The 26624-nt window shown below is 48.3% G+C and overlaps 7 protein-coding genes across 7 annotated transcripts; 4 read left to right on the forward strand and 3 right to left on the reverse strand.

Annotated features, from left to right (window-relative positions):
• Positions 1-373: 373 nt before the first annotated feature.
• H6S33_012160 (uncharacterized protein) lies at positions 374-2330 on the forward strand (the record flags this gene model as incomplete). Its single annotated transcript, XM_044843541.1, has 4 exons — positions 374-607; positions 680-750; positions 821-1942; positions 1997-2330. 4 exons carry the CDS (start codon positions 374-376, stop codon positions 2328-2330), a joined length of 1761 nt encoding a protein of 586 aa, XP_044695828.1.
• A 1141-nt stretch (positions 2331-3471) lies between these two features.
• Positions 3472-5980, forward strand: H6S33_012161 (uncharacterized protein; the record flags this gene model as incomplete). Its single annotated transcript, XM_044843542.1, has 3 exons — positions 3472-3701; positions 3890-4100; positions 4154-5980. The coding sequence occupies 3 exons, from the start codon at positions 3472-3474 to the stop codon at positions 5978-5980; spliced, it is 2268 nt and encodes a 755-aa protein (XP_044695829.1).
• A 1260-nt stretch (positions 5981-7240) lies between these two features.
• H6S33_012162 (uncharacterized protein) lies at positions 7241-8836 on the reverse strand (the record flags this gene model as incomplete). Its single annotated transcript, XM_044843543.1, has 3 exons — positions 7241-7536; positions 7600-8610; positions 8713-8836. The coding sequence occupies 3 exons, from the start codon at positions 8834-8836 to the stop codon at positions 7241-7243; spliced, it is 1431 nt and encodes a 476-aa protein (XP_044695830.1).
• Positions 8837-11144: 2308 nt separating this feature from the next.
• Positions 11145-13250, reverse strand: H6S33_012163 (uncharacterized protein; the record flags this gene model as incomplete). The annotated part of the gene is made up of 8 exons (XM_044843544.1): positions 11145-11723; positions 11784-11900; positions 11963-12189; positions 12251-12440; positions 12517-12589; positions 12646-12885; positions 12954-12976; positions 13062-13250. The coding sequence occupies 8 exons, from the start codon at positions 13248-13250 to the stop codon at positions 11145-11147; spliced, it is 1638 nt and encodes a 545-aa protein (XP_044695831.1).
• Positions 13251-15951: 2701 nt separating this feature from the next.
• Positions 15952-17037, reverse strand: H6S33_012164 (uncharacterized protein; the record flags this gene model as incomplete). The annotated part of the gene is made up of 2 exons (XM_044843545.1): positions 15952-16578; positions 16651-17037. The coding sequence occupies 2 exons, from the start codon at positions 17035-17037 to the stop codon at positions 15952-15954; spliced, it is 1014 nt and encodes a 337-aa protein (XP_044695832.1).
• Positions 17038-19016: 1979 nt separating this feature from the next.
• H6S33_012165 (uncharacterized protein) lies at positions 19017-20099 on the forward strand (the record flags this gene model as incomplete). Its single annotated transcript, XM_044843546.1, has 4 exons — positions 19017-19123; positions 19187-19329; positions 19408-19661; positions 19734-20099. 4 exons carry the CDS (start codon positions 19017-19019, stop codon positions 20097-20099), a joined length of 870 nt encoding a protein of 289 aa, XP_044695833.1.
• A 3852-nt stretch (positions 20100-23951) lies between these two features.
• H6S33_012166 (uncharacterized protein) lies at positions 23952-24467 on the forward strand (the record flags this gene model as incomplete). The annotated part of the gene is made up of 3 exons (XM_044843547.1): positions 23952-24071; positions 24131-24289; positions 24351-24467. The coding sequence occupies 3 exons, from the start codon at positions 23952-23954 to the stop codon at positions 24465-24467; spliced, it is 396 nt and encodes a 131-aa protein (XP_044695834.1).
• Between the last annotated feature and the right edge of the window lie 2157 nt (positions 24468-26624).

The raw sequence follows: 26624 nt of genomic DNA on the forward strand, positions 1-26624 counted from the left end.
CTTTGCAGTGGTTCCCGCGCATCTATCTACCTACCGGGAGAAAGTTACATTCTGTCTGATCCTTCGATTAAAATTCCCCAAAGGGGACGGAAACCTTTCGCCTCTTCTTTCGGGGGCGGCTCAACTGTAACGTCGATAACGAGAAAACTCGCCTTTTAAACGAACGTCGGAGGAGAAAGCCAAGTAGAGGATAGGAGTTGGGTGCGTGTGCCTTATATAGAGAACTAGCTATGGTACTCTTTCATCCGATCCGGCACTCGTACCTACTGATTAACGAAAGAAAAAAAATCGTGACCTTTAACTACATACATAGAAAGTTCATCACAGCCCTCACTTCTATCAGCAGAGAAAGTTTCACCTCTTCAATTCCACGATGCCTTCCTCAATAATCTCCCGACTCTTTAAGAAAAAGCAGAGGTCTCGAAAACCAATACCCGAGATTAGCGAAGACCCAGCGGCGTCGGGGAATAAACGAAGGTTTAGAATGTTTGCTACTAGATCTAGTACACGTACAGCATCAAGGACCCCCACTGCCATGACAGATAAAATTCCGATATCGAGTGAAACCGAGAAGGAAAGTTTTAATGATTGGCCGAATTCTGAGGGCGTAAGTTTTTTTTACTGCTATCTTAACTTTCTTTTTCCTTTTGATCAATATGATTGCTGATATCAGATGAAGTTTGAAGTATTCCATGAGGAGAGAACACCAATCGAACTGAAGGTTACTGGGGAAATCCCCGAATATGCTCTGTAAGAACTCTCCTCTAGTTTCACTATACTTTATAGCTATGTAAAGCCTTTACTAACAATACTTCTCCAGTGGGGTTCTCTACCGTACAGGACCAGGAGGATACAAAACCACCACCGATAAAGGAGTAGAAATAAGCATGTCTCATTGGTTCGATGCCTTTGCCCAAACCCATCGTTTCAACCTGATATCACCAAAGAAAGTGCTCTATAACTCCCGCCACACATGTGACGGAGTCCTCCAAGGCATCCGTGAAACTGGAAAGATACCTTCTGGCTTCTCGTTTGCTCAGCGTGATCCATGTCAAAGCTTCTTTCGAAAGTTCGTGGCCACATTCGCCCCAAGGCCCGAAGTAAAAACACCTGATGGCGTGAACATCTCTGTCACCGTGTCCACAGATTACCCAGGATACCCAGCAGACGAAAAAGGCCGGAGTCTGTATATCAAGACTGATGCCGCAGCAGTGCAACGACTGGATCCAGAAACCCTTGAACCAGTCGGCCTGGCAAGGCAAGCTGTCCTACACCCTGACCTTTCTGGTCCACTGTCGGCATCACATTCACGGACATGCCCAGTGACCGGTGATGTCTTCAACTACAACCTCACTCTCGGGCATAAACCTATATACCGTATCTTCAAAGTGGCTAAAGACACGGGCAAAACCGATATACTAGCCACAATCACGGATGCACCGGGAGCATATATCCACTCCTTTTTCCTCACCCCACGATATGTGGTGATCTGCGTCTGGGGATCACACTACGCTTGTGGGGGCATCAAGATGCTGTATCACCGCAATATCATGGATGCACTGGAACCCTATGATCCTCGGAAACGAAACATGTGGTACGTGATTGACCGCACCGATAGCAGGAGGGGTGTCGTATCATCACATCCCGGCGAAGCTTTCTTTGCATTCCATACCGTAAATGCATGGGAGGAAGGGGAAGAGATTGTCGCAGAGGTGCCGGTGTATGGGGATATGGATGTGCTGAAGAAGTTTTACGTCAGTAACCTGAAGGGGGATGAGAAGTCTGCGTGGGAGTGGGTGGAGAAGGGGCGGGCGGTGCTTACTAGGTGGAGAATGGATACGGGGAGCAGTGGGAGTGGCGCTGTGAAGGTATGGGAAGAGGGAAAAGAGCTAGGGATGGAGCTGCCTACAATCAATCCGAACTTTGTCACGCTACCACATAGGTTTGTATCCCATATTAAACATGATAAACTTGTAGTATTAACTTGTTTTGATAGATTTACATATGGCCTCCTCAACAGATGTAAATCCACCCTCCTCGACGGTATCGTCAAGTACGATTCCAAAACCCACACCACAAAGATATGGGAAGAACACGCACACACCCCCGGCGAGTGCATATTCGTACCCTCGCCGGCCCCAGACGCAGCAGAAGATGACGGCGTGCTGCTGACTGTAGTACTCGACGGGCGTGCCAAGAGGAGCTACCTGCTGGTCCTAGACGCACGGGATCTGAGTGAGGTTGCGAGAGCGGAGATGGAGACAGCTGTCGGGCTGGGCTTTCATGGCAAGCATGTTGGTAGGGATGGACCGGGATTGGCGGAGTTTTAAGTTTTGGCGGGGTTTGTGAATATCGTGTCCCCTAGGTAGCTCTGCTTTCTTTTTTTTGTCGTTTCTTTACCGGTCTTTTCTTTTTACGCTGCATTATTATAGCTCTCCGCATTCTTTTTAACACTGCATTCTTTTAACGCTGCATTTTTTTATTTTATTTTTTAAACTCCGCATTCTTTCCTCCCCTCATCTTGTCCTTTCGTTTTCTTTACTTTATCTTATGAGCGGAGGTTCTATATTTTATCGGCGTCGGAGTTGATGGTTTGGCTGCAATTGGATTAGACAAGGAGGAGTTGGTAAAACTGAGATATATTACTACTTTACATATAATTAAAAAGAACCCTATAAGCACGATTCAGTGGTGTAGTGGTATCACGGGCGCTTGCCAAACAAGTTTGCGCCCGACCCGGGTTCGATTCCCGGCTGATTCATCAGCTTAACATTTCCTATGTACTCCAGGTTGGGGGCTAAGAAATGTTTTTTTAATTGTTAATAGTTTGCTAGCAAGATACAGAAGAATATTTCCTATGTACCCCAGGCTGGGGGGGCTACAGAAATCTTTTTCGTTGATTTTGCCTGTGTCCTGTACCTACATGTATCCCTGAGAGCGTCCACAAAGGACCTCCCTAGAAGGATGGAAGCAGGAGGGTTGAGGACGAGCCTAACTACCCTTTACCTTACTATCACCAACATAGAAGTCCATCTTGCACTAAACTTTTACACTCGAGGTTTTCTCAGGATCACAAAGATCAAGTCAAGACCAAGTTCATTTAGCCGGCCAATCAATCACTGCAACGATCCTAGAACTCCATCTCGGTCCCATCCGCGCTCTGAATATGTACCCTTATTTTTGCTCTTTCCCATGAAGTCAAGTCAATTGGTTGGTATTAGTATTACTCCGCTCCAGAAGCACATTCCCAGGCCCGCACCACCTGACATGACCGACTGATGTGACTGACGCCCAGGACTAATAATCTAGGTAGCGAATAATCAATCCAACTATTTGAAGACCCCTCAGCTTTACCCGGCCCAGCCAATCCCAATCTCAATCGAATCCGCTGCAGGGTCCCATCCATTCCCATCCAAGACAACCCTCCATCCATAATTTCTTACAACCACAACCCCACAATACCCACCAAAAATGTCAGACTCAACACCCCCACCACGTGCTATAACGCCGCCGCCCGCAAAACGCCTCAAACTCGACCTTGACCCTGTCACCCCCGTCACTGTCGATGTCGCCGTTGCTGCAACTACAGAAGCAGTTCCGCAGACAGAGACTATTTCACAGGTTGAGCTGGAGCACGCAGTGGGCATTACGGAGTATATTGATGCGGAGATCCGTGGGTGGAGTGGGATATTGAAACAGAGGTATGTGGGCTACTTGGTGAGGAATTGGGGTAGAGGTAGTGGGCATTGGGGTAGAGGTAGTGGGGAATTGGGGAGATTGGGGGGATTGGGAATTGGGATAGTGGGGAATTGGGGAATTGGGGAATTGGGGGGGAATTGAGGTAGTCTCGAGGGAACAGAGGCTGACTGGTGATGCTGGGAGAGAATAGATATACAGATTTCCTAGTCAATGAAATCGACGAAGAGGGCAATGTGGTACATTTAACAAAGCTCACGGTGGACGGACAGCCCGCAGGGAATGAGAAGCCGAGACTCGCACCTGCAGCTCCGCCGGCGCCGCATATACCAGAGCCCACTTCTACTGCGGCCATAGCCGCTGCTTCGAAGGCGGCGAAAGCGGCGGAGGCAGCGGCGTTCGAGGTATGCCCCCCTCTCCCCCGCAGCTTTCGCAACAATACTAACCTCCACCACAGCTCAGCGCCGACGACTTCACCGCGCTCTCAAGCCTCATAACCCCCGAGATCGCCTCCTCCTGCGTCACCCTCTACCGCGCCATCCTGTCCGCCCCCACCCCCGTCGAGCTCCCAACCACGACCCTCACGACCCCCGCCATCGCCGCCAAAGACGCGCGCTCGACCCTGCACGCCCTCGTCCGCCGCCTCTTCTCCTCCAAACTAGAGACAACAACTCTCACCGGCGACAACGAGAACCAAATTACAATCAAGCCGTCCACAGCCTCATCCCGCAACCCGCGCCAGCATCGCGGTAACCGTGGCGGCGCACGACAGAAGGCTCCTGCAACCAAGGCCGCGGACCGCGGCGGTGACTTTTGTCATTTTCTGCTGTACAAGGAGAATAAAGATACCATGCACGCCGTCAAGATCGTGCAGAAGCTGCTTGGCCTGCGAAATGGCGCACAGGGCCAGATTGGGTTCGCGGGGACAAAGGATAAGCGCGCAGTGACGGTGCAGCGGTGCTCCGTGTACCGTGTCGACGCTGCGCGGCTTGCCCGACTTAACAGGGAAGGGGCCGGAGCACTGCATGCGGGGACGCGGGTGGGGAACTTTGAGTACAAGACGCATGGGCTGGAGCTGGGTGATCTGGGCGGGAACGAGTTTGTGATTACACTGCGGGAGTGTGCTGTTGCTGCGGGGGAGACCCGGCCGCTGAAGGAGGTTGTGGAGGAGGTTGTGGACCGCGTGAGGAAGGGTGGGTTCGTCAACTATTTTGGGCTGCAGCGGTTTGGGAGCTACAGCGTGGGGACGTGGGAGGTTGGCGTGAAATTGCTGAGCGGCGACTGGCACGGCGCCGTCGGGCAGATATTGCACTACGATGCCGCCCTGCTCCCCTCCCCCGACTCCCCCGAGTCCTCCTCCGAGAACACGAACAACAATCGAGATGACATCTCCCGCGCCACCGCCATCGCCGCTTTCAACTCCAAAGACTACGCCAAAGCCGCGAATCTCATCCCCTACAAGTACTCCGCCGAAAGCGCCATCCTCCACTACTTTGCTGCCAAACCAGCGTCAACAGACTACTGCGCTGCCCTGGGCACGATCCCGAGAGCGCTCAAGACAATGTATGTCCACGCCCTGCAGAGCTACGTGTGGAACCATGTTGCGAGTGCCCGTGTACGAATGGGGATGCAGGTGCTGCCGGGGGACTTGGTGCTTATTCCGCAGGACGGCGATGCCCCCGCCCCAACCACTGAGGGCACCCCCGATGAAATGGAGGTGGACCAGAACGGCGAAGTCGTCGTCCACGCCCCCACCGCCACTGGCCGCAACGGCCGCCGCGCCGGGACATTCCAGCGCGCCCGCGCCCTGTCCGCCACCGAAGCTTCCAGCGGCCAATGGAGTATCCGCGACATAGTCCTGCCCACCCCTGGCTGGGACGTGCTATATCCGCAGAACGAATTGTTGGAGGTGTACAAGAGCGTTATGGCACCTCATGGCTTGGATCCATTGCAGATGAAGAGGGGGGTGAAGGAGTTTAGCTTGCCAGGGAGTTATAGGTGTGTTGTTGCTAGCTTTTTAGGGGATAGGTGTGAGGTAGAGGTGAAGGGGTGCAGAGGGCTAGAGCAGGTTGTGGCCACGGATTTGGAGGTGTTGATGGCGAAGGAGAAGGGGGAGCAAAAGGGAGATACCACCGCCACCACTACTACCACAGCCGGAGACGGGGAAGAAAAAACAGCAGTCGTGCTAAAGCTCTGTTTAGGTACCAGTACTTATGCGACAATGGCGCTGCGCGAATTTATGCGTGAGGGCATCAGAGCTTACAAGCCGGAATTTGGCAGGTAGTTAGTTTACTGGCTAATTGGGGGGGGGGGGGGGGAAGGAAAAAAGTTTGGCATGTACTATTAGGGCCTCTACTTACTATGTAGTTAGCGGAAACAAAAGTTCTGAATTGAAGTAATAGACAGCAAGTAGAATACCGGTGTTGAGGTGTTGAGGTGTTGAGCTGGCGATGTAGTGGTGAGATGGTTGTGTGAGTTTTATGGTGGTTGTGAATTTATTACAAAGGACGGAGGAGTCTACCCAGCTATTTAATTAAACCAACCCACCATAACGCCAGCTATATATCGTCTCATCGCAACCGACCGCGTACCCGTTCCTCCATCACTGCTGTCCCTTATCGACAGGGAGGCCAGGCGGTTAATTATGGTGCACGTGGTCATTGACCGTTCATGGTCTGTTCTGTGTTCAGTTACAACTCTACAGTACCAGACAAGTGCCACTAGAGTATATGCATGCGAGTCCTAGGGTCTGGGAAAACGGCATACACCAGCGGGTAACATATCCCGCCTCTCACTCCCACCGGCCAACCACAGGATTCCTTTCATCATGAACTCTCACTCGATCATGTTTTCGAACCAGGGGGGGCTGTGACTGAAATTATTTTGTTTCTTCACAACGATGTATATGTGTATATGTGTAGGTCTGTGTGTGTGGTTATATGGTATAATGCTATTGATATTGACACGCCGGTTGGAATATGTAGGGTCTATGTTAGGGATTGCAGTAAACTACACATGCGAAAAGTCTTCCCCGCAACAAATTTTTATTATTATTATTATTATTCCCAGCTGGCATACTTACAAAAGAGAGCTTAACTTACTACTCACTACTCCGGCTGTGGTTTTCACAAGGAACAGGTCAACAGCTAGAGGTGAGTTTGTTTTTGGATGCTCCGTTATCAGGTTAGGATACGCCAGTATATACTCGACACTTTATCACGAAAGGAGAAACACTCAAAATTCCTCTAGGGTAAAAAAAAAAAGAAGAGAAAAAGCAGTTCCGTCAGTCACAAAAGAAGGTCAAGACTTCCGCAATTAACTATATTCCAACCCCGGACTACTCCCAAAACCCCCAGTAGCCAATTAACTATTGATACACAAGACCTCGAGCTACTGAACCAGCGAACAAACACCAAACCACCGACTAAAACGAACCCAACATTACACCGTGCAGCGAATACATATAATATAGCTACATGTGCACAGTCCTTCCCCCCCCCCCCCCCCCTTTTTCCTCCTTTCCCTCCCCTTCTCCTCCCACGCTCTACCGCTTCTTCCCCTTAAACCTCCCCGTCCTTCCATTCGCCGCCTTGGCGCCCTTGCTCCCCCTAATATTCACCCTCCTATAATTCGCATGCGCCTTCTCCGAGATCTTCCTCGCCTTCCTCTCGACGACGGGCACAGCGACCGCCTTCTTCACCGGCTCGTCGGGCAGGTTATCCAGGTCCGACAGGTCCTCGTCTGAATACCCTGCGCCCGGGAGCTCCGCGTCTTCAGGGTTGGGGGGCGGCGGGGCGTCGTCGTCTACTAGCGATGCTGTAGTTTTGGCGACGGGGCGCACTGGGTGGTTTATTAGCATGAGTATGTATAATAATAGTGAAAGGGAGAGAGGGGGAAACATACTGATAACGCGCCTATGCTGCCTCTTCAGCCCCTTCTTCTTCCACTTCCGTGTCCTATCCTCCTTCTCATCCCCGCTCTCCTCCTCCTCCACCCGCTGCTCCTCCCTCCACGCCCCCTCCGGCAACGGCGGCAGCCCCGTCTCCGGATCATTCTCCTCCACCTCCACCTCCACGGGCACCTCCACCTCCAGCACCCTCTTCTTGACCGGCGCCTCCGCCCCCGCGCCCTCCATCTCGCGCTCCATCTCGCGCATCGCCTCCTCATCGTCACGATGCGCATCATCCTCCAGCCTCTTCAGCTCCTTCACCATCTCACTCAGCCCCTTGACCAGCGGCCGCCTCCTTGGCCCCACCACCGCCGGGCTCTCTTCCAACGACCCAATGAACGAGCGGCGCAGGAACGCCGGCGTCGAAAACACATCGCGCTGCGTGCCGGGCGTCTTCTTCGTCCCCGGCGTCTTCGGGGTACCCATCTCCCCCGCTTTGCGCTTTCGCGGCGTCGAGAGGGCCGGCGAAGCGGCGTTAGCGCCCGCCTTTCTGGGCGAGGGCCGCAGCGTGCGCTTGTGCGAGGGGGTGGCGGCGGTGTCGTCGGCGTCGGCGGCGGCGCCAAAGGACTCGAAGATGCCGAGGACCTTTCCGGTCTTCTGCGGGGTTGGGCCGACGGAGTCGCGGATGCGGTTTCCGAAGAGGCGGCGGCCGCGGGTGGAGAGCGGGGAGTCGTAGAGGTCTTTGTGGAGCTGGGAGGGCTTTGAGGGGGTGCGGAAGATGGAGGTGGAGACGGAGGTGGAGGTTGTGGGGCGGGAGGGGATTGTTGTGGTTGTGGACTTTACGCTGCTGCTGCTGGGGGAGGGGCCGGGGCCGGCGGCGAAGGGGTTCGTGGGGTCGTAGGGGATTGCGGTGGGCGTGGTGGTGGTGAACCTTGAGGGTTTTGGGGGGTCGGCGGATTGTGAGGACTTTGATTTTGGCGCTTTGGAGGAGGGCTGGATCTTGTAGTATTCGGTGTATTTCGCAGCTGTAGACCGTTCTTGTTAGCCATTGTTTTCATATCCAATGTCCCTCCACTCTCCCCATATCTCCAAGGCATTTCTCTCCAAACATCCAGTCAATCACTAACCAATCACTTTGTCCCTCTTGATCTCCTCCCGCGTCGGCTTCCTGCCGCCATTCGCGTCCGCAAACGCGCGTTCCCACTCCTTGAGCTCCTGCCTGAGGACCTTGTGCGCCTCGGTGCCTGCCATTTCGTGTGTTGGCTCGTGGTAAGGACTGTTGCAGTTGGAGTTGGCGTTGGCGTTGGCGTTGAGGTTGAGAGAGGTTGAGAGAGAGAGCGTCTGTCTGGGGTAAAAGAATGTGAAACAAAGAAGAAGAGGAAGAAGAAGAAGAAGAAGAAGAAGAAGAAGAAGAAGAAGAGAGGTGGTGCGTGCCAAGAGGCAACTTTCAATTTACGCGTTGCGTTGCTGCGAGGGGAACGCGTCTCGCCTGGGGATGCTGCTTTGGGCGTGCCAATGATTGCTGGGCGGCTTCTGGGGTGACGGGGTGACGGGGTGACGGGGTGACGGGGTGACGGGGTGACGGGGTGACGGGGTGACGGGGTGACGGGGGACTGCGATCGAGGGAGGGGGAGGGGGGGGTACTGGGGGGTTGGAATGGCGAGGGCCGGTGGTGGTGGTGGTGGTGGTGGTCTGGGAGTGATCGTGAGGGAGGGGGGGCGAATACTATTGCTCGAGATTCTACATACAAGGAAATGCAAGTTTTGTCAGGTACTGGAGTTGTGGCGCCGTCTTTGAAAGCTGCACGGCAAACATGGCCTCGGTTTGCTGAATTACATATATACTACACGGCCGTTCACCGTCGCTTGACGAATACTGCCTGCCACTTGACGAACAGGGGACTTTGGGCCAATAGACGTTAAAACGACTGGACATCTCGCAGCTTGGCTGTCGCTTGACTGTTTCTTGCCATACTTGGAATCCCTGTTCGTCAAGTGGCAGTCAGTATTCGTCAAGCGACGGTGCACGACTGACCGTACTTCCTACTGTTTTCCCTGTCAGGGACCATACAAGGTGCCAATCAAGAGCGTAAACCGCACGACCACCGGAAATGGTTTACAGCGACAGCCCAGCACCCAACCATACCCGGCATGATCGTGATAGAAACCCAGTGAAGCAACCATAACATTGAAGGGGAGGGCATAACAAATCCAACCTAAATACCAGTTGTGGTCCAATTCAAAAGCGACAATCCCTGATGCCGCCGGTTTTCTGCGTACTTACCCCGTGGAATTCCGACCCTCGATCTTTCAGCATGCGAGATGGCCTAATTATAAGCAGAACGCCATATTTTGCGCTCGCCGGCCCGGCCCAGATAGCACTGCAGAGTGTGATGTTGGTGCTTGTCAAGCTAGTATAATGTGAACAGATACACCCCTCAGTACGGCCACTGCCCCGGAGCTAGAACAGTCGAAAGTTTGATCCATTACAAGAAGTAAAGTTTCTTCTGTAAACAAAGCACAAAACCCAGCCAGCCAGAACTGCTATACGTTCTTAACCCGGAACCCCCAAAGGGCTAGGCTCCGGATCCCCCGATCTCTTCAGAAACACCCCTCCCCCCCCCCCCCCCCCCCCAAAAAACCACCACCACCACCACCAACAACAACAACCACTCTATAAGCCATGGCACTCCAGCCCCACCTCTCTAAACCGCAATTAAACGCATCTTACTCCCATCCTACCATCCCAAAAAGCGCCCTTCACCGGAGTCCACCTCCGGACCAACGTCTGCACCTGATTATATATGCAATCAAACACAATTGAGAGCAGCCTACGTATACATATGCTAGCTAGGCAACTCCACGGCGTGTCCCACCGCCCGGGTTAACCAGCGTTACCCCCCCCGTAACACTCCTCCGGGCCACTCCCACCCCCACCCCCACTCCGGCTCGTCCGAAAAGCCGAGTGAGAATCCATGATTAACTCTCGTGGAAAAAACCGTCTCCGCAGTCTTGGTCTCCTCGCCAAGATGCACTGTTAGCAAATAGATGCCCCGAAGCCTGAATCCATTCCCCCCCCCAGGAGCCCAGCGCGGCGGCGGCGGCGGCGGCGGCGGACTAGAAATTTCGTATGTAGTCGTTTTCGTGCTGGTGATCCGGTGTTGGTGTCTGTGGATTTCGGCCCGTCTCGGGAGCGGAGATTTCCTGGTTGTCATGGTACGGCGGTTCGGGTTAAAAGCGAAGTTGTGTACAGAAGTGGGACAATATCACGCTTCTTGGAGTGATGAGGCTAGCTCGCCCGCCATATATTCCGTGGACAGAATTTATTCTGGAGCATTGATATATTCAGGGTCTGCTGCTACCTAGTAAAACAACAAAACATATATGGTGTCTCTAGTGCTACGGAAGTTTGATAGAAGGGCAGTTAGATAATAAAAAGTTTGATTATTAGATTTTACAGAGAAGGTTCCAAACATTATATATACAGGTAAGACATCACAATCGTAGTAGTCATAACTCACTGTGGTATAGTCACTCCGGGACCAAACGCCAGTGCCATATTAAACCTTCTCCCTCAATGCCTCCTCTCTCCTCCTCAGTTCCTCCTGCCCTAACCTCCTCAATTCCTTCCTCCTCCGCCTACTCTCCTTTATACCAAAGCTCTTGCCCAATATCTCCGCCACCTCCTCCAACGTAAATCCACTCAGATCCGGGTACAGGAAGATGACAAACAGCCATCCCAGGAAGCACAGGATCGCATAGAACCCGAATGCCCCACTAGGGGTCATCTTGTCCATCATAGTCAAGAACGTCGATCCCAAGATAAGATTCGCACCCCAGTTGGTAGCGGTTGCCATGCCTGTTCCGTATCCTCGCACGTTGTATGGGAATACTTCGCTCTGGCCGACCCATGCAATGTTGCCAATACCGAGAGCGTAGAACATCACATAGATGATCTGAGAGGCGAGGATGAGAATGGCCCAGCGGTTGCCGCCGCCGCCAATGACATCCCCGGCGTCGTTGCGGGGGAGGTAGTGGAACGCGATGGCGCAGATTGTGAGGCCGGCGGCACAACCCCAGAGGGTGCCGATGAGGACTCGGCGGCGACCTATGCGATCGACGACGAGGAAGGTAACGCACTAGTGGAGGAACTGCGTGAGCTTTCGTTGGTGATGTTAGGAAAAGGGGGGGGTGCTTACGGTCATGACAAAGTTTGTACCGGCAACAATGAGACTGACGGCTGTAGGGTTCTCGAAGCCGACACTCTTGAAGATGGTGGCGGAGAAATACATCAATGAATTAAACCCGGAGAATTGCTATAATATTAACACATTAGCACTTGCTGGCATTCCTTATAGTAGGTATATGTATAGCGAACCTGAATTCCCTGCAATCCACACGCAATAATCAACGCCCTCAAATTGGATGGCACAGTGTAAAGACTCTTGAAGTCGCTCCATGCCTTCTGCGAAGCTGTTCCAGGCCTTCTGTCCTCAGTGAATTCTTTGATATATGCCACTTTCTCATCCAAGTCTCTATCGGAGGCACCTTTATAAATCTGTGACAAGATGGTCTTTGCCTGCCCTTCAATACCTTTCCGGATCACTTTCGGCATCACTTATGTTAGCGAGAAGCTCATAACTACCCGGGGCGGGGAGGTACATACAGTAACGAGGGCTTTCAGGAAGCCAGTACAGTATGACAAACTGGGCAGCAGCCGGAACAGCGCCGATACCTACCATTATGCGCCAGCCGCCGTGTACATGTGTAAGACCTGCGCCGATAGCATAGGCAACAACCTGACCAAATGTGATGAAGAGGACGTTGATGATGATCATTCGCCCGCGGTAATTGGCCTATGACAAACACCGTACTAGATTAGAAACCGGATTTGATATACCAATATTTAGCAGATAGATTTAATCCACTTACCGGTGAAAGCTCAGCAAGATACAACGGAACTATCAAGCTTGCTAATCCTACACCTATACCAATAACAAATCGTCTACATACGCTCGTCAGTAACCAACCAAAGACCATAAAAAACGGAAGTCAGCTCACCCAGCAACCATCAACCACACACTCCCAGAGAGCGCCTGCATGATCGCCCCGACGATAAACACCACATCCGCAATTGCAACAACCCATTTCCTACCAATCTGATCTGCGAGCGCACCGGCCACAATCCCCGCCAGGAGTGCGCCGAGGGAGGTGGCAGCGGTGATGAACTCCTTCTGCTGATTCGAGAGCTCGGCAGGGCCGAGGTCACTGCCGATCACTACGAGGGCGCCGGAAATGACTCTGCATGGGCGCTATTAGCTTTTTCCACCCAACTATCCGGACTATTGTTATTCGGAAGAATTAAATACCCGGTGTCATATCCAAAAAGTAGCTACAATTTTTCTCTGTCAGCTTGCGATACTATGCTGGCGATAGTTACTGGCGCAATGCCGGCGGACTGGGAGAAAGAAACTTACACCACTGATACCAGCGACAAACGTCAAAACCCACATCCACACCGTTGGTGTCTCAGAAGTCTCTTGCGCCGACGCGTCATCCCGAATGGTAGGGACCGATCTAGCATCCTCGCGTATCGAAGCCTCGTTGCTTTTCGAGGCCGAGCCAGACCGTGAGCCTTGGTCTTCAATACCAAAATTGGTGCTCATGATTGTTGAAGAGTAGTGTGCAAAGAAGGTGATGATGGAAAGGAGAGAAAAAAAAACCCAGGGGCGACTATCCTTTATGAAGGGCTTTCACTTCATGCCGTTCTCGTCCAAGCTATCTTTGCGGGGTACATACACAGCATAGCGGGATCGCTGGGTTGAGCCCAAGGTTGGCATGTTAAACCGCCCGCCCTGGAATGATATCTAAATCCACCCTGCTGAGCCGGGGTGTGTACCTCTCTGTATCTCTCGCCGCTCTGGATACCATCCAAAAACTCTCACCCGAATCGTACATGCATCTTACGACGGACCAATTAGCCATGCCATCATAACTGGCCTATCGCCTCAGCTACCGAGTCTCCCCTACCAGCAGAGTACGTACCAGTGCTCGTAAAGTACATGTACCATAAAGCAACCGAAGTTATCCGCAGCTTGGCCGGACAGCTCCCCGACTAACGATTTACAGAAGTAGTAATGATGATGGAAATCGTTGTTTCTTTTGCTTTTCAAGAAAAAGTTATTCATCGCGTGATGGTTTTTGTATCGATAAGAAGTACGTTTCCAAGATCACCCCGTTTTCGATCCTGGATTCGGTAACTCTTCGCATGCCTTTTTGGTAGCTTCCATATCGAGCCCAACGACTGCTAAACTCCCGAACCCTTCCCGCCTTCCGGAAACGGCACGGCTTACTAGTAATATGCTCTAGTGGTAATAAACGAGGTGTCAGCGAAAGCGTGGTCTCAGCATTAAGGTCCTATGAGGATCAGTGAAAAGTTCGATATATCTACAGAGCACCGTACGAATAGTTGGAATACCTGAGGCAAGAGTTAACGTTATGAAACCCGCAGTAGGTACTACCAGGATTAGTAGGTGTAACGGTTGCTACCCGCTCACGCACGCCAAGGCAACACGCCGGGATCGACCCTTCAGTTCGTGAGGATTATACCGAGGGTAAGTAAACTACAAGCATCTACATATTTGCGGGGAAAGATCAATGCTGTTTTTGTGGGGAAGGATGGCGGGGGAGACAAGCATAAAATACCAGATCACATACAAGTTATCTCGGTGGTATGTCGGTGATTCTGCGGGGTGGCACATGGGGGTGCACTGTGCGCAAGAAATCATGGAATCTCACTCGTCAGTTGAGAATCTAGCCCCATTCAGCCATTCGTGGTTCACTGTGATGGATGACGTTTAGTGTGGGGGTCTGGTTGAGAACGGTGAAGTAGCCGCTTCTTGGAGAACTTTGGTATCGAGGAATGTATCTACAGTACCGTATGTATGTATCCCTCCTCATTGATGCATTGTCGGACTACTGGCCGGTGGTGTATAATTCGGTGGGTGATATCAACCGCGATCCAGGAGCTGTTAGACTAGTTATCGATCCGAATACGATCACCGTTCAACTACTAGAGACGAAATGCGTACCTAGATATATACCTTTCAAAGATTGCGGTTCTTTCTCAAATCCCGACGATTACTAGCTTTATTATGTTCTTATCTAGCAGCAAAATTCTCGAGTTCTACTTGTGGGGTGGTCGAGCGCCCTGTAACTCTTTGTTAATTTGAAAATCTAAGTAGCATGCAGAGTGGAAGGACATTCATACATCACTAGGGTTTCTTCCTTGTGCCTACATGAATCCTTGCTACTATCCTAGGAAACGAAAATTGACTCTGACGAATAGGGACCCCCTAGCCAGGTTAGCTATCATAATAGTCAGCTTCTACTAAGTATTGTATCTGCTGCTTGTCTAGACTCTTTACCTCTTTTGTCGACGCAATTGTGGAGTACTTCTTAGGAGCTCTAGATCGATCGTTCTGCCCTTGCACACGAAATAATTCAATTCGGTTCGGTCTTATTGTTTCCGTGAATGCCAAGTTATTACGGATAACGAATGAGTATGAGAAGGCGTAGCGGAGAGCCCTTGGTGTTTGCTAGGCTTGCTTCACCCCGGTTGGAATTGAATCTGAAGAATCTCACTGGGCCCGAGGAATTTTAACGGTAGAAAACCAGGACAATTTCATGTCGACAGGTAAAGTTTCATAGGTATTTAATTTGGGTTCTGTGAATCGATTCTAGCTCAGTGCATTCCCCTTCCCAGCTAACATTATCAGAATGTGTGGTGTAGGGCAGCCGTACGAAGTGCCCATCGATGATGGGTTAAGGCTACCATCACAGAAAGCCAACTATCCCTTCAATTCTCGAAACTCCGCTACCTATGGCTCGGAAACTTTGAAATCTGGTCCAAAGTGAGACGGCTTGGCACCGGGGTTAGGTGATATGAGACTGAGCATTGAATCATTTTCTCGTGCCAAGCCGGTCCCCAATCTCTGTTTTTGGTGAACCAGGTTTAAGGGTACCGGAGTCATCCAATAAACATGGGAACGGAGTATAATTTGGTTGTGTATTAGTTACATGCATGCCTCTCCCGCCTCTTTAGCTTTAGTCATCAAATTTTTATATGTACTTGTACTTATTATCAGCGTCTTAAATTTACCAACATGCATGATTAAATTTGCCAAGTATGTCTACGTATACAGCGAGGGAACAACTCAAGGTTGATAGGAGGAAGTTGTACGGTTATCGTGATTCTGGTCGAGCAATCACTCAGGATCAACATTAAAAAGTTTCCAGATATCCTATGTCTACATACCTATGTACTCCTCTTAACGAACACTCGCTCAAAATCACGTCATCGTCCCCTCAGATCCCCTTCTCTGCGTCTTCCAGCAGTCTCTTGACAGACTTCATGCCCTCCTTAGCCCAGCCGTCCAACAACCCGCTTTCCATTTCTTTCGAATGCTCCTCCTCCAGAAATACCTCTACACTAAACCAACCTCTGAACCCCGTTCTCAGAACTGCCTCTACCATATCTAGCACTGGTAAATACCCGCCCTGGTACGGCACCGGTCTACTCGCATGACTCCACCTCCCCCTTGGCGGGGTCTCCCCCTCTCGCTCTAGCGGCGGCACCATGTGGTACGCATCCGATATCTGGAAAAAGAATATCTTTTCTGGATCCACTTCTTTCTCAAGCTTCTTTAACGAGGCTTTGTAGGTCTCGTCGGCGTTCTCGATCTTCCCGGAAGGAACACAGGGGTCCCCCCATTCTAGTGAAGCTGTCTGGAATGTGTCGAGGCAGAGCCCAAGGTTGGGGCGGTCAGCGAGCTTTATCACTTCATTGATATGTGCCCAGGTATTGACGTGGGCACCCCAGGCCCAGTTCTCGTATGCGATACGACGGGGGTGGTATAAGTCTGCCAGGGCCGCGAGGTCTCTGGCAACTTCGGGGAATGAGGAAATGCTGGATGGGTCGTCGTTTGACCCGACCTGGTAGTAGATAATACCCACTTAGTCTCATAGAGCGCCGGGTATGTTGTCAAAGGGCCAAGTACTACTCACTTGAAGCATATCACACCCCACCGCATCCATGATCCTCATCCATCCCCTTGCCTTGTCAAAGGCCTTTTTTCGCTTCTCTGTTCCCTCCGCATATCCTTCAAAATTTGAGAATGGCTGAAATACAAGTACCTCAAGTTTCAACTCATCACAAAGATGTCTGACGTGTTCAGCGGCTTTGCACAGGTTATCATAGTCATCCTCGGCAAGATCTGAATTTCGAAGGTATTGGCGCGCAAAAGAGAGGAGGTCGTCGAAGCCAAGTTCGAAGCCTTGGTATCCAGCTGTGGAGATGGCAGAGAGCTTGAGCGGGAGCGTATGCGTGGGGTGCATCCCTAAGGAGGGCGTTGCATATGACAACTTTATGCTTGAGAGATCGGACTTTGACATTTTTACAGGGTATCTATGAGATTATTCTTTTCAATCAATTCAGAAGGTGCACTGGGTAAAAGGGTATGTATGTATCGTGATTTTCGTTTGAGTCTGCGATGGGTATTTCGGAGAGATCCTAAACACTTTATCTCACTACTATTTACGGTACGCAGATATGTCGTCATGGTTGCGTTCAGAATCCTGCCAAGGTTCAGGGTTGTCTCTTAAGCTTTGGAAGAATGGAAGAAGATGTCTTTAGAAAGGGATAAACAGAAAAGGTGTTCATGACATCATTGACGTGGTATTTTGAGGGATGGTGGATCGTCGCCACGTGCAGCGGAGGTTTATGTCAGCTGCATGAACGCTCACTCGAATAGATTACAGAAGCACCCAAGGTCTAAAGAAACTTTCCGGATAAACCCGTCAGATCCTTCACACATTGTCTCTGTGGAGAGAGAAGATGTTGGGACGTGGGGTAAGGTAGAGCGGGGGCAGTATATATTCCGGAGTTTGGGGTGCCACGTGCATGAGTCGAAGCTTATCAATCTTCGTCTCTACGCATACATTACTCGGGATCTAGAACCCGCTACTCTGGAGAGAGAGGGAGGACAAGTGGGTAAGGTGCATGTAGGCTTCCTCTCAATTGCGTACGACACGGCGTCCCGGGATCTTGGTTCCGCAAGAATGACCGATACCTACAATATGTCAACTGTGGGGTATGCTGTAATATAAAGAGACACATGGTCAACTCTTATATTATGCAACGCTTACATGAAAGAGCCGATACATCCGGTCAAAAATCAAGCAATATAATTCTGTACGATGGGTGCTAGTGAGCGTTGCGCACGGGTTTGAAGCCTGATATAATTGTCAAAATCGTCCCTCATTTGCCTTACAAAGAAGGATGTGACTTATAAGAAGCATGAGCTTGAAGCTAAGCAAGTTTTCAAAGTCAAATATCCAGCGTTATAAGGATACTTGTTATACGGGAATATCGAGTTCCGGCCCCGAAAATATGCGCACAGAAAATGTGTGAATATTAATAACGCATTCATTATTCACCGAGTCCAACGGCCACTAAAGTCATATGCGATAATTAATACAAATATCAACAACAGAGTTGTCTCTTTATGCGTTCCTTTTCCCAAGGAACTCGGGCCGACGTCAAAATAATGATATGTATATATCACAAAGGAATGTTTAAACAAAATGTTCATTACTCAACAAGCTTCTGGATCTGATATCACTCAAGCACGTATACGAATCCTCATGCGCATGATCAAAATTTCCTACTCAATAATTCAAATCAGATAGAAAAAAAAGGGAACTAACAGTAACTTGACTCAACTATCAGAAGGCATCATGAAATAAAACTTTAATCAGAGATATTCGCCGGAGATTTAATACCCTGCCGTAGATCAGCCTAAAAGCTCCCGGTTACACGGTGCAGATACAACCCTACACATAAAGTAAGCATAACTATGAAACTCGCGAGGGGGCACTTCGGAGCATTATTAAAGCTTGAACACCTGATATTTTACAACCTAGATGTCTCCACTACTTGCTTGGCCAACCCAAAATAGGCTTAGTTAACCACAACCAGAAGGACAAAAGAAGGGCCAACGGCCCGGGGCCGCAAAACCGTTAATATATCATAGGGAGGGCTTTGTACCTGAACAGAAATTAAGAGTTGGAATTTGTAAGTATATAGGAGCTGATATTCAAATTTACAGGGGCAATAACCCAACGATGCTATTCCGTCGGTCCGAAAGGCTTTTTTTGTTCCCCCATGACTATTTTGCACAGAGGAATTCAATCTTGCGCGCCAAAGAAGTGGAGAATGTTCATTTATTCATCCTGGGAACTCTCCCCTGAAATCTTGGACTAAAAACTATATAAGTTGGATAAACTCTCCTTTCTCCTATAGCTATCAATTGAGAACTATCAATCCATACATATACACATACGTTCGTACAGCATTCGATATTATCAATAAGATGGTTTCTGCATCTCTCATCTTTTCCGCTCTGGCGCTCTTGGCCTCTCAAGCTGCTGCGCATGGTGGTGTCGGGAAGTACATCATTGGTTCTACTGAATACAAGGGGTATAGATATATCTTTCTTCTTATTAATAAGAACTAAGTATTAATTTCTTTATTCAACTATAGTTGGGAACCATATAATTCTGCAACTGGGCAGTCTACTATCCAGAGAAAATACAGCAGCTACGATCCCATCCTCACTCCTACGGGAACGAACATCAGATGTAACAACGCTGGTGAAACCTCTCAACTCAGTGCGACAATTGCAGGTAAGCTCGAGTCCGATAGCTGAAGTCCACCTTCAACCCTTCACTCCTGTGGGCTGTTGTTAATAAGATCTATCACAGCTGGCACTGATATCACTGCGGTCTGGACCCAATGGACCCATGCTGAAGGCCCAGTAACTGTATATATGGCTAAGTGCCCTGCCAGTTGTGCGGACTTTGATGGCAGCGGTGCAGTATGGTTCAAAATCGACGAGGCTGGACTTTTGTCAGGCACCATCAACAAGGGAGAATGGGGTAACGGTATTATCTTGAAGACGCTGAAATGGACTACAACTATTCCGGCCAGTCTTACTCCTGGAAACTATATTATTAGGGTTCGTACATACATATATGATCGTTTCTTATATATTTCGACTGTTAATCATTAACTTTCTCATCATGTACAGCACGAAGTCCTCGCTCTTCACCAAGAACTCACTCCCCAATTCTACCCAGAGTGCGCACAACTCACTGTCACTGGAAGCGGTACCGCGTCGCCTTCAGGCTCTTACCTCGTCAGCCTTCCCGGTGCTTTTAGCATGTCCGATCCAGGTGTTTCTGTTAGAATAACCTCAGACACCTCCACCACGTACATTGTTCCTGGCCCTGCAGTCTGGCCTGGGACTGGATCTGGAACCGGCACTACCCCTGTAGTTACCTCTGCTGTGTCGTCGGCGGCGCCTGCTGCCTCTACATCAAGTGTGGCTTCTGTCGTCACTAGTGCTGCTCCAGCTTCTACTGGTGCTGCTGTAGCGAAGTTCGGCCAATGGTAAGCTAATTATTTCCCACCCGCTCCTGCTGTCGGCTATATGTGTCTGATATTATGGCGAATTATTTAGTGGTGGTATTGGGTACTCTGGATCTACAACTTGTGCCTCTGGTTCGACTTGCACAAAGGTCAACGATTATTACTCACAGGTACATTCCATATTCATATTTTGGCTCAGAACCATCGCACAAACCCGATAGCTAACACACCGCGAACTGTACTTAGTGCTTGTAACACCCTCGTATTTGATTGATTGCGGGGTGGGGATATGATGACAATAGGTCAAGGGGGGAGCCGGGAAGTCAAAGGGGGAGCCGGGAAGACCAGGAGGGAGTGCTGGGAGAACTTTTTCCTTAGATTTCTTTTCTATGTAACTATTTATCTATCGATCGTATTGAGTCCTATGTAGTTGTTTAGTTATCGCATTTAAGAGGTTGAAGCTCGCTATCTTTAGAACAAGCTTTTCCTGCTCGTTTAACTGGAAATCTAATTCGGTTGTGTTTAAGATTCAAGTCTCCAACCAATCAGATGGTTGACTTGAAGATCTTTCAGCCCCATTTTTATGCACCCCGCATAGAAGTGCTGAGTTTTTCCCCTCTAAAGGATAGTGCGATCCGCAAATCAGGTAAAAATGTGATGATCGATGGCGGGGTTGAATTCCAGGAGGGTATCAGCGAGTCATGGAGTATCACTCATTCTCAATTCTTAATTGCTGGGACTTCTCCGCACCTTACCCAAGCCTCATCACTCACCTGAGTAAAAACGCAAAATAATTCGACGACTAGCAATGACTTTAGCGAATATCTTCAGGATGTTTCAGTCTCGACCATCCTCCATTGATCTCGATTTCCACGTCACATTATATTATCTTTCTCGTTTCTTTTTGGAGTAAGCTCGTACTTGTGTACCTACATGCCAATATCTTGTTGCAATTGCCGGTCCTCCCGTAAACCTATCGTACCACTGCATGTGCAGCTAGCTACCTACCAATCATGAGTGAAGCATCTTTGATCAGAAGTACCGATTAGTAATCGATAAAGAAACCAGCTTCTAGCTAAATATAACACATATACGAGGTGCCTATGATCTAGGCGATTTCTTTGGAAATCCTTGTTAATACAGATTTTTATCTACAGGGTGTGGGCAATGTGTACCCAGATTCTTGTAATCTGTACGAGGGTTAGGGACATTAAAACAACCAATAATAAGAGGTGCAGAAATTTCTGCCCCAATTCTCGACATGACCAACTCGCACAGCGAAAAGCTTGTAATACCGGTGCATCATACGTCCATGACTGTGGACTGAGTTTGTGGCCAGTCATAATCCTGCAGGGTCATGAGCATTTGGGGCATCTAAGACGATCCCGGAACCAATTTCAGCTGCATGCAAGTCTGTGCTGACCTCGAACAATCAAATCCTTGTTATCTGCGCTTGTTAAAGTTCTCGTTTCTTACGTTGAGTACACGCACATGTATACGATCATCTAAGACGGCGATATAAATTTCATTCCACTGGTTAATACTTATCCAGGTGGCCAGCTTATGGGACTGTAGAGTATAAGTAAATTTACTAGTGCTCTTTGAATTGGAGAGTGCCGTATCTGTGATGAACGAACGAACGAACGTCGTCAATGGGATATATAAGTACACTTAGATATATACACTCTCCAAGTGTGCTTCTATTCAGCCGCTCCGTGCTGTAATAATAGCCATCATTTATGTGCTGTCAAGCTATTAGGGCACTTGAGTGTGTCGGTAGCGATATTTTCATAGATCCACCAGTAGGTATTAACGGTTTCTGTGGGAGCACAAAGCTCGGTTTCGATTTGCACCGCAAAGGGCATATTTCGTCCCGAATACCTTCGCACTCAGTCTGTAACCAACCATAGTTACATAACTTGAAGCCCTATGGGTATCAAAAGCAAGTACCCACATCCCGACAAACAGGATAAACAGGTGCGGTTTACTTCAAATTAATATAGCTTTTACTTAAAATATGTTTTTTAGAAGCTTCTTTTAGCATCCCGGATATGGCGAGCCCTCGATTGGACGTTCGATTGGACGTTCGATTCCTCGGAGTCTATTATGATAACTGACGGATGCGTGGCATTTGAACAATGGGCTGGAGTCGATCTGGCTTACAAGCGCATGTGTCTCCTCCCCACTGAGACAGAACGGCAGGCGAAGTAGAAGTTCCTCTGTAGAGATTTGTGGAACTACAGCTGTAACTCTCCTAAACAGAACGCCATTATACCTACAGTGGATGAGCGCTGGTTGGTTGATTGGTGGTAGTAGAGAAAACCTGCTCAAATGATCAACCGTAGTACATATATTACAACACAATTAAGAAACACCGTTAGACATATGCATGTTTTGAACGGTTATAACTATATATATGGTACTCAACGATGTTAATACCCAAAAAATAACACTATCAATTCCATAGTCGCACAGGTCTGGTAGCAATGCTGTAAGGCCAGGGCCTGGTCAGCTGGTCAACTTCCTTGTGACACTACGTCCTACATCAAGGCCTCCGGCCGTCTGACTAACTCTAAGACCACTATCTCCATAATCGATGAGTTTCGAAGAAATTCTGAACCCTGTATCGTGCCATGGCCGAGAAGAGTGTTCCCATCATATTAAGGTACTAAAAGGGTTCTCAAGCCATCTCTCGGCCTTTGGCTATAAATAATTGATGCTCATATTATGATCATTACCCACGTCTACGTTGATAATTTATAATGCTCAGAATCGTAGGTTTTTATAAATTTAGTAAATAATACTCCCTCCAACTTGATTTCGTTTAAGCAATTGCAATTAAGAATGCATGAGAAGACATTATAATTATGGCAAAAAGCGCTGACAGAGCTTGGAATATTTCCTATAAATTAGTAAAGTTCAAAAACAATGTTTTCAGAGTAAATATATATATACAGCAAAACCTACCATAATTCCACCCCCACGGTGGCTAAGCTTTGCTGGAAGTATCGTAGGGATGGAATCTAGAGAGAGGTATTTGTTAGCAAAACACAAATTCCGTTCCCTCCGAACGCTGGAAGTTTGGTAGGGATGGAATTTCGAGAGGGTGGAATTATGATAGGTTTCTCTGTATACTGATGAGCACATTATAAGCAAAGCAAGGCATGCTTTTGCAGGCGTACCGGGAAATCTCGTGGTCAGCTTAATCCCATTAATCAAAATATCTCCAAGGCATTCATTGACTTATAATTATACAACCGTATGGTTTTAACGAACTCGATCATGGACGCAAGGGAGCTAGAAGTTTCCTTTCACACAATTGATCCCTACCACGCGTGCACGGCTTGACTTGACAGAAACTCAACGTTTCACAGTACATACATGTATGCAAGGGTTGTCGAACAGCCAGTTTCTTTACATCTATTTCCGGAAATATTTTTCTATAGCTCATTTTTACAATTCATCATAGTCGAGCTGACATGTTCCAGCATGATGGCCAGTGCACACCATGCATAGAGAAATTCGAAAGTAAGGGTCGATCAGCCTGAGTTGTAAATTTTCAACAGGATCGTGCGATCACAGATGTACATACTTTTCCTGTACATGCGCATGGTGTGAATACGAGGATCGTGCAAAGCTTCTCCAAGGGCCTCTTGGGGTGCACCCTTCCGAATGACCAAAGCTAAGACTGTCTGAATACGAGATCATTGACATCTCTCAAATTATATAAACCACGATGGATGGCCCTCAACAATAGCTCTTCACTCCACACCGAGCATCTATCATTCCAGCTTCCTCAAGGCCTTCAAAGCAACTCTCGCTATCAAAAAAACCATTCGCTTTATCTTCCACCTCAAAACTTCTCTACACCTTCAAAATGCAATTCGCTACTGTCATCATTGCCTTTGTTGCTCTCGCAACCTCCATTTTCGCCAGCCCCATTCTTGAGGAGCGCGAGATCAAATACTGCGGGTCCCAGCCGTACGACCCTACCAAGGTAAAGAACACCAGTAAATTGATCAGTTAAGAGTCATAGCTAATGTGCTGAATTATTAGTACACCTGCTTCCCAGGAAATTACTTGTGCCCAATTGAAAACGGTGTCGTCTACCAGAACTGCAAGATTGCCTGCTACAACCCAGCTGCCTATGCTTGCAAGAACGGCCAGCTTACTCCCGTTACCACTTGCAACGGTCAAGTCTTTGACAAGAACTCCGTGAGTCCTCTCAAATAGATATATTTAATAAGCAAGACTCTGATTTTGAATGTCTCCCTAGTACGTTTGCATCAACGATCAGCAGCTTTGCCCTGTCACATACCCCAACCTTTGCGGAAAGGCTTGCTACAAGACCAGCGAGTACAAGTGCGTCAACGGAGCTCTCCAGCAGGTTTAGTTTGACCATTTGGTCTTCATACGGCGGGTATACACATGGTATGAGATGATTTGAAGATGGAGGATATCAGGGTTTCATGGACGCTCCTTGTATATTTCATTTGTTGCTTTTGTGGAAAAACTTGCTGGGCTCTTAATTGAGTCTGGTTTGTTTCTTGATTTACATATATCACTCCTTGAATCTTTATGTACTCAATCATAAAAATCTAAAACCAACTTTTTATAGTTATATCGAATTTCCACATATTAATTCTGTGCACGTGAAATCGATGGATTACATAGGCTCCATCCATTGTATAGCTTCTAGTAACTATTTAGAGCTGTAAGAGTATACTATTACTATTTTTAGTCAAACGAATTATTATAAGTACACATGGAATAAACCAAATACCAGCCACCTCCCAGAAAAAGCTTTTTAGATGCGGATATCTTCACCATAGATCTAGACAAGGTTGAGTCTAAGTAAGGGAACAATCCTAGGCTCATATCGAGTTATACACTCCACGCCAATTGGTCAGAATGCCCAGCTAAGTGCTGCATGTGCATCTGTACGATCGGATCCTCCTGACCGGCCGGCAAGTACCTCATCAGGTAACCAAAGGTAGAAGGCCCACGAACGCAGGACGCAGGGTCGTTTACTTTAACTCCCTGACCTATCACATGATGTCTGAGACAATTTGTTGTTTCGTATTAAAAGAGCTACTACTCGCTATTTTATGACGTTTCTAGACTGGTAGTCAATCGTGGCGATTGGCCAACATGCAACGGACTTTGTGAATCGACTAATGATCTCTTTGATTTTATTTTCGTTGGTGGCCTATATAAAGTATAAACCTAAGTTCGGTTTATTTTGTCGAATTATTCATAATCAACACTATTACATCAGGAGTGATCCTCAATCAGGTTTGTACGAGCTTCCGGGGCCGGGGCCTGCATAGCCCATGAGTCGAGCCAATTTCTTGAGCCCGCCTCGAACGGACTCGTGCTCAAGTGGGGACGTAACATATACAAGCTCCTGGCTCATATATATATGCGGACCAAATACAGTCCGGAAATGCCTCGAAAAATTAACGAGCACTATTATTTCTAGACGTAGCTATCATTGTCAGAGAACTATACCAAGTCCTACTCAGGTAATTGTGCACTTTCTAGTTTATTCACTTAAATAGCTTAGGGTAACGTAGGACAAGGACGGAAGCTGCGACCGGTTTCTTGCGTCCAATCATCATAACTCAAAGACGCCGCCAACCACTTGATCAGCCCGTGTAGTCACATAGCGGAAGTGTGCTTGGGGATTACTTTACGGCCCGAAGGGGTATTTTTATAAGGGTTATATAACGCTTAAATAAGGCTTATTTAACCGTTTTTGCTCGCATATTGCTTATTCCGTTTTTACGTCTCCAGTAATAAACTCGGACCAATAATCATTATCTCAAGTAAGGATTGTTTCGAATTATAAGGCTTATTTCGGATTATAATTATATAAGGCTTATATAACGCTTATTGAATTTTTAAGGCTTATTTTTAAATAAGGATATGTACTTGGTGACAAAAAGAAAAGGGCGGGGGGTTGAACCCAGAGCCTTGCAGGTAGCATATACCTCATGCTACCCACTGAGCCATAGGAAAACTGAAATTCCGGCGCTGAAAGTAATATACAACCAATATAATGCGAATTTTTAAGCCTTATATAAACCTTATTCACCGAAAAACCTTAGAAAAGCCTTATTTGATGGATAAGGGGTATCTGGTGTAAAGACTTAAGCTACTTGATAATAATCATCTAGATCTAATACTTATACATAAAACAAGCCGTATATATACCTTATTTTTGAAAAACTCTTACCCAAGAAAGAGCCTTATCCCTAATTAAGGCTAATACCACCATTGTTTGTCTATAAGATCTTATTTAACACTTATTTGGCAGTAAATCGTTACTGGAGGCTTATAAAAATACCCATTCGGGCGGTAATGTATATATGAGCATAATTACCTATGTACGTGCATAGGTACATATAGTTATAATAGAATATTACTATAATACCCATCTAGCAGATTCGGCTAAATATGTGAAAGTTTCGACATGACCTGGAACCAGGTTTCATGCATTCCAATCATTTCCTCGCTAAAACCTGGCAGATACCATCCCACGCCCTCT

The sequence above is a fragment of the Morchella sextelata genome (genome assembly GCF_020137385.1).
Source record: "Morchella sextelata strain SCLS chromosome Unknown scls_7, whole genome shotgun sequence".
NCBI lineage: Eukaryota > Fungi > Ascomycota > Pezizomycetes > Pezizales > Morchellaceae > Morchella > Morchella sextelata.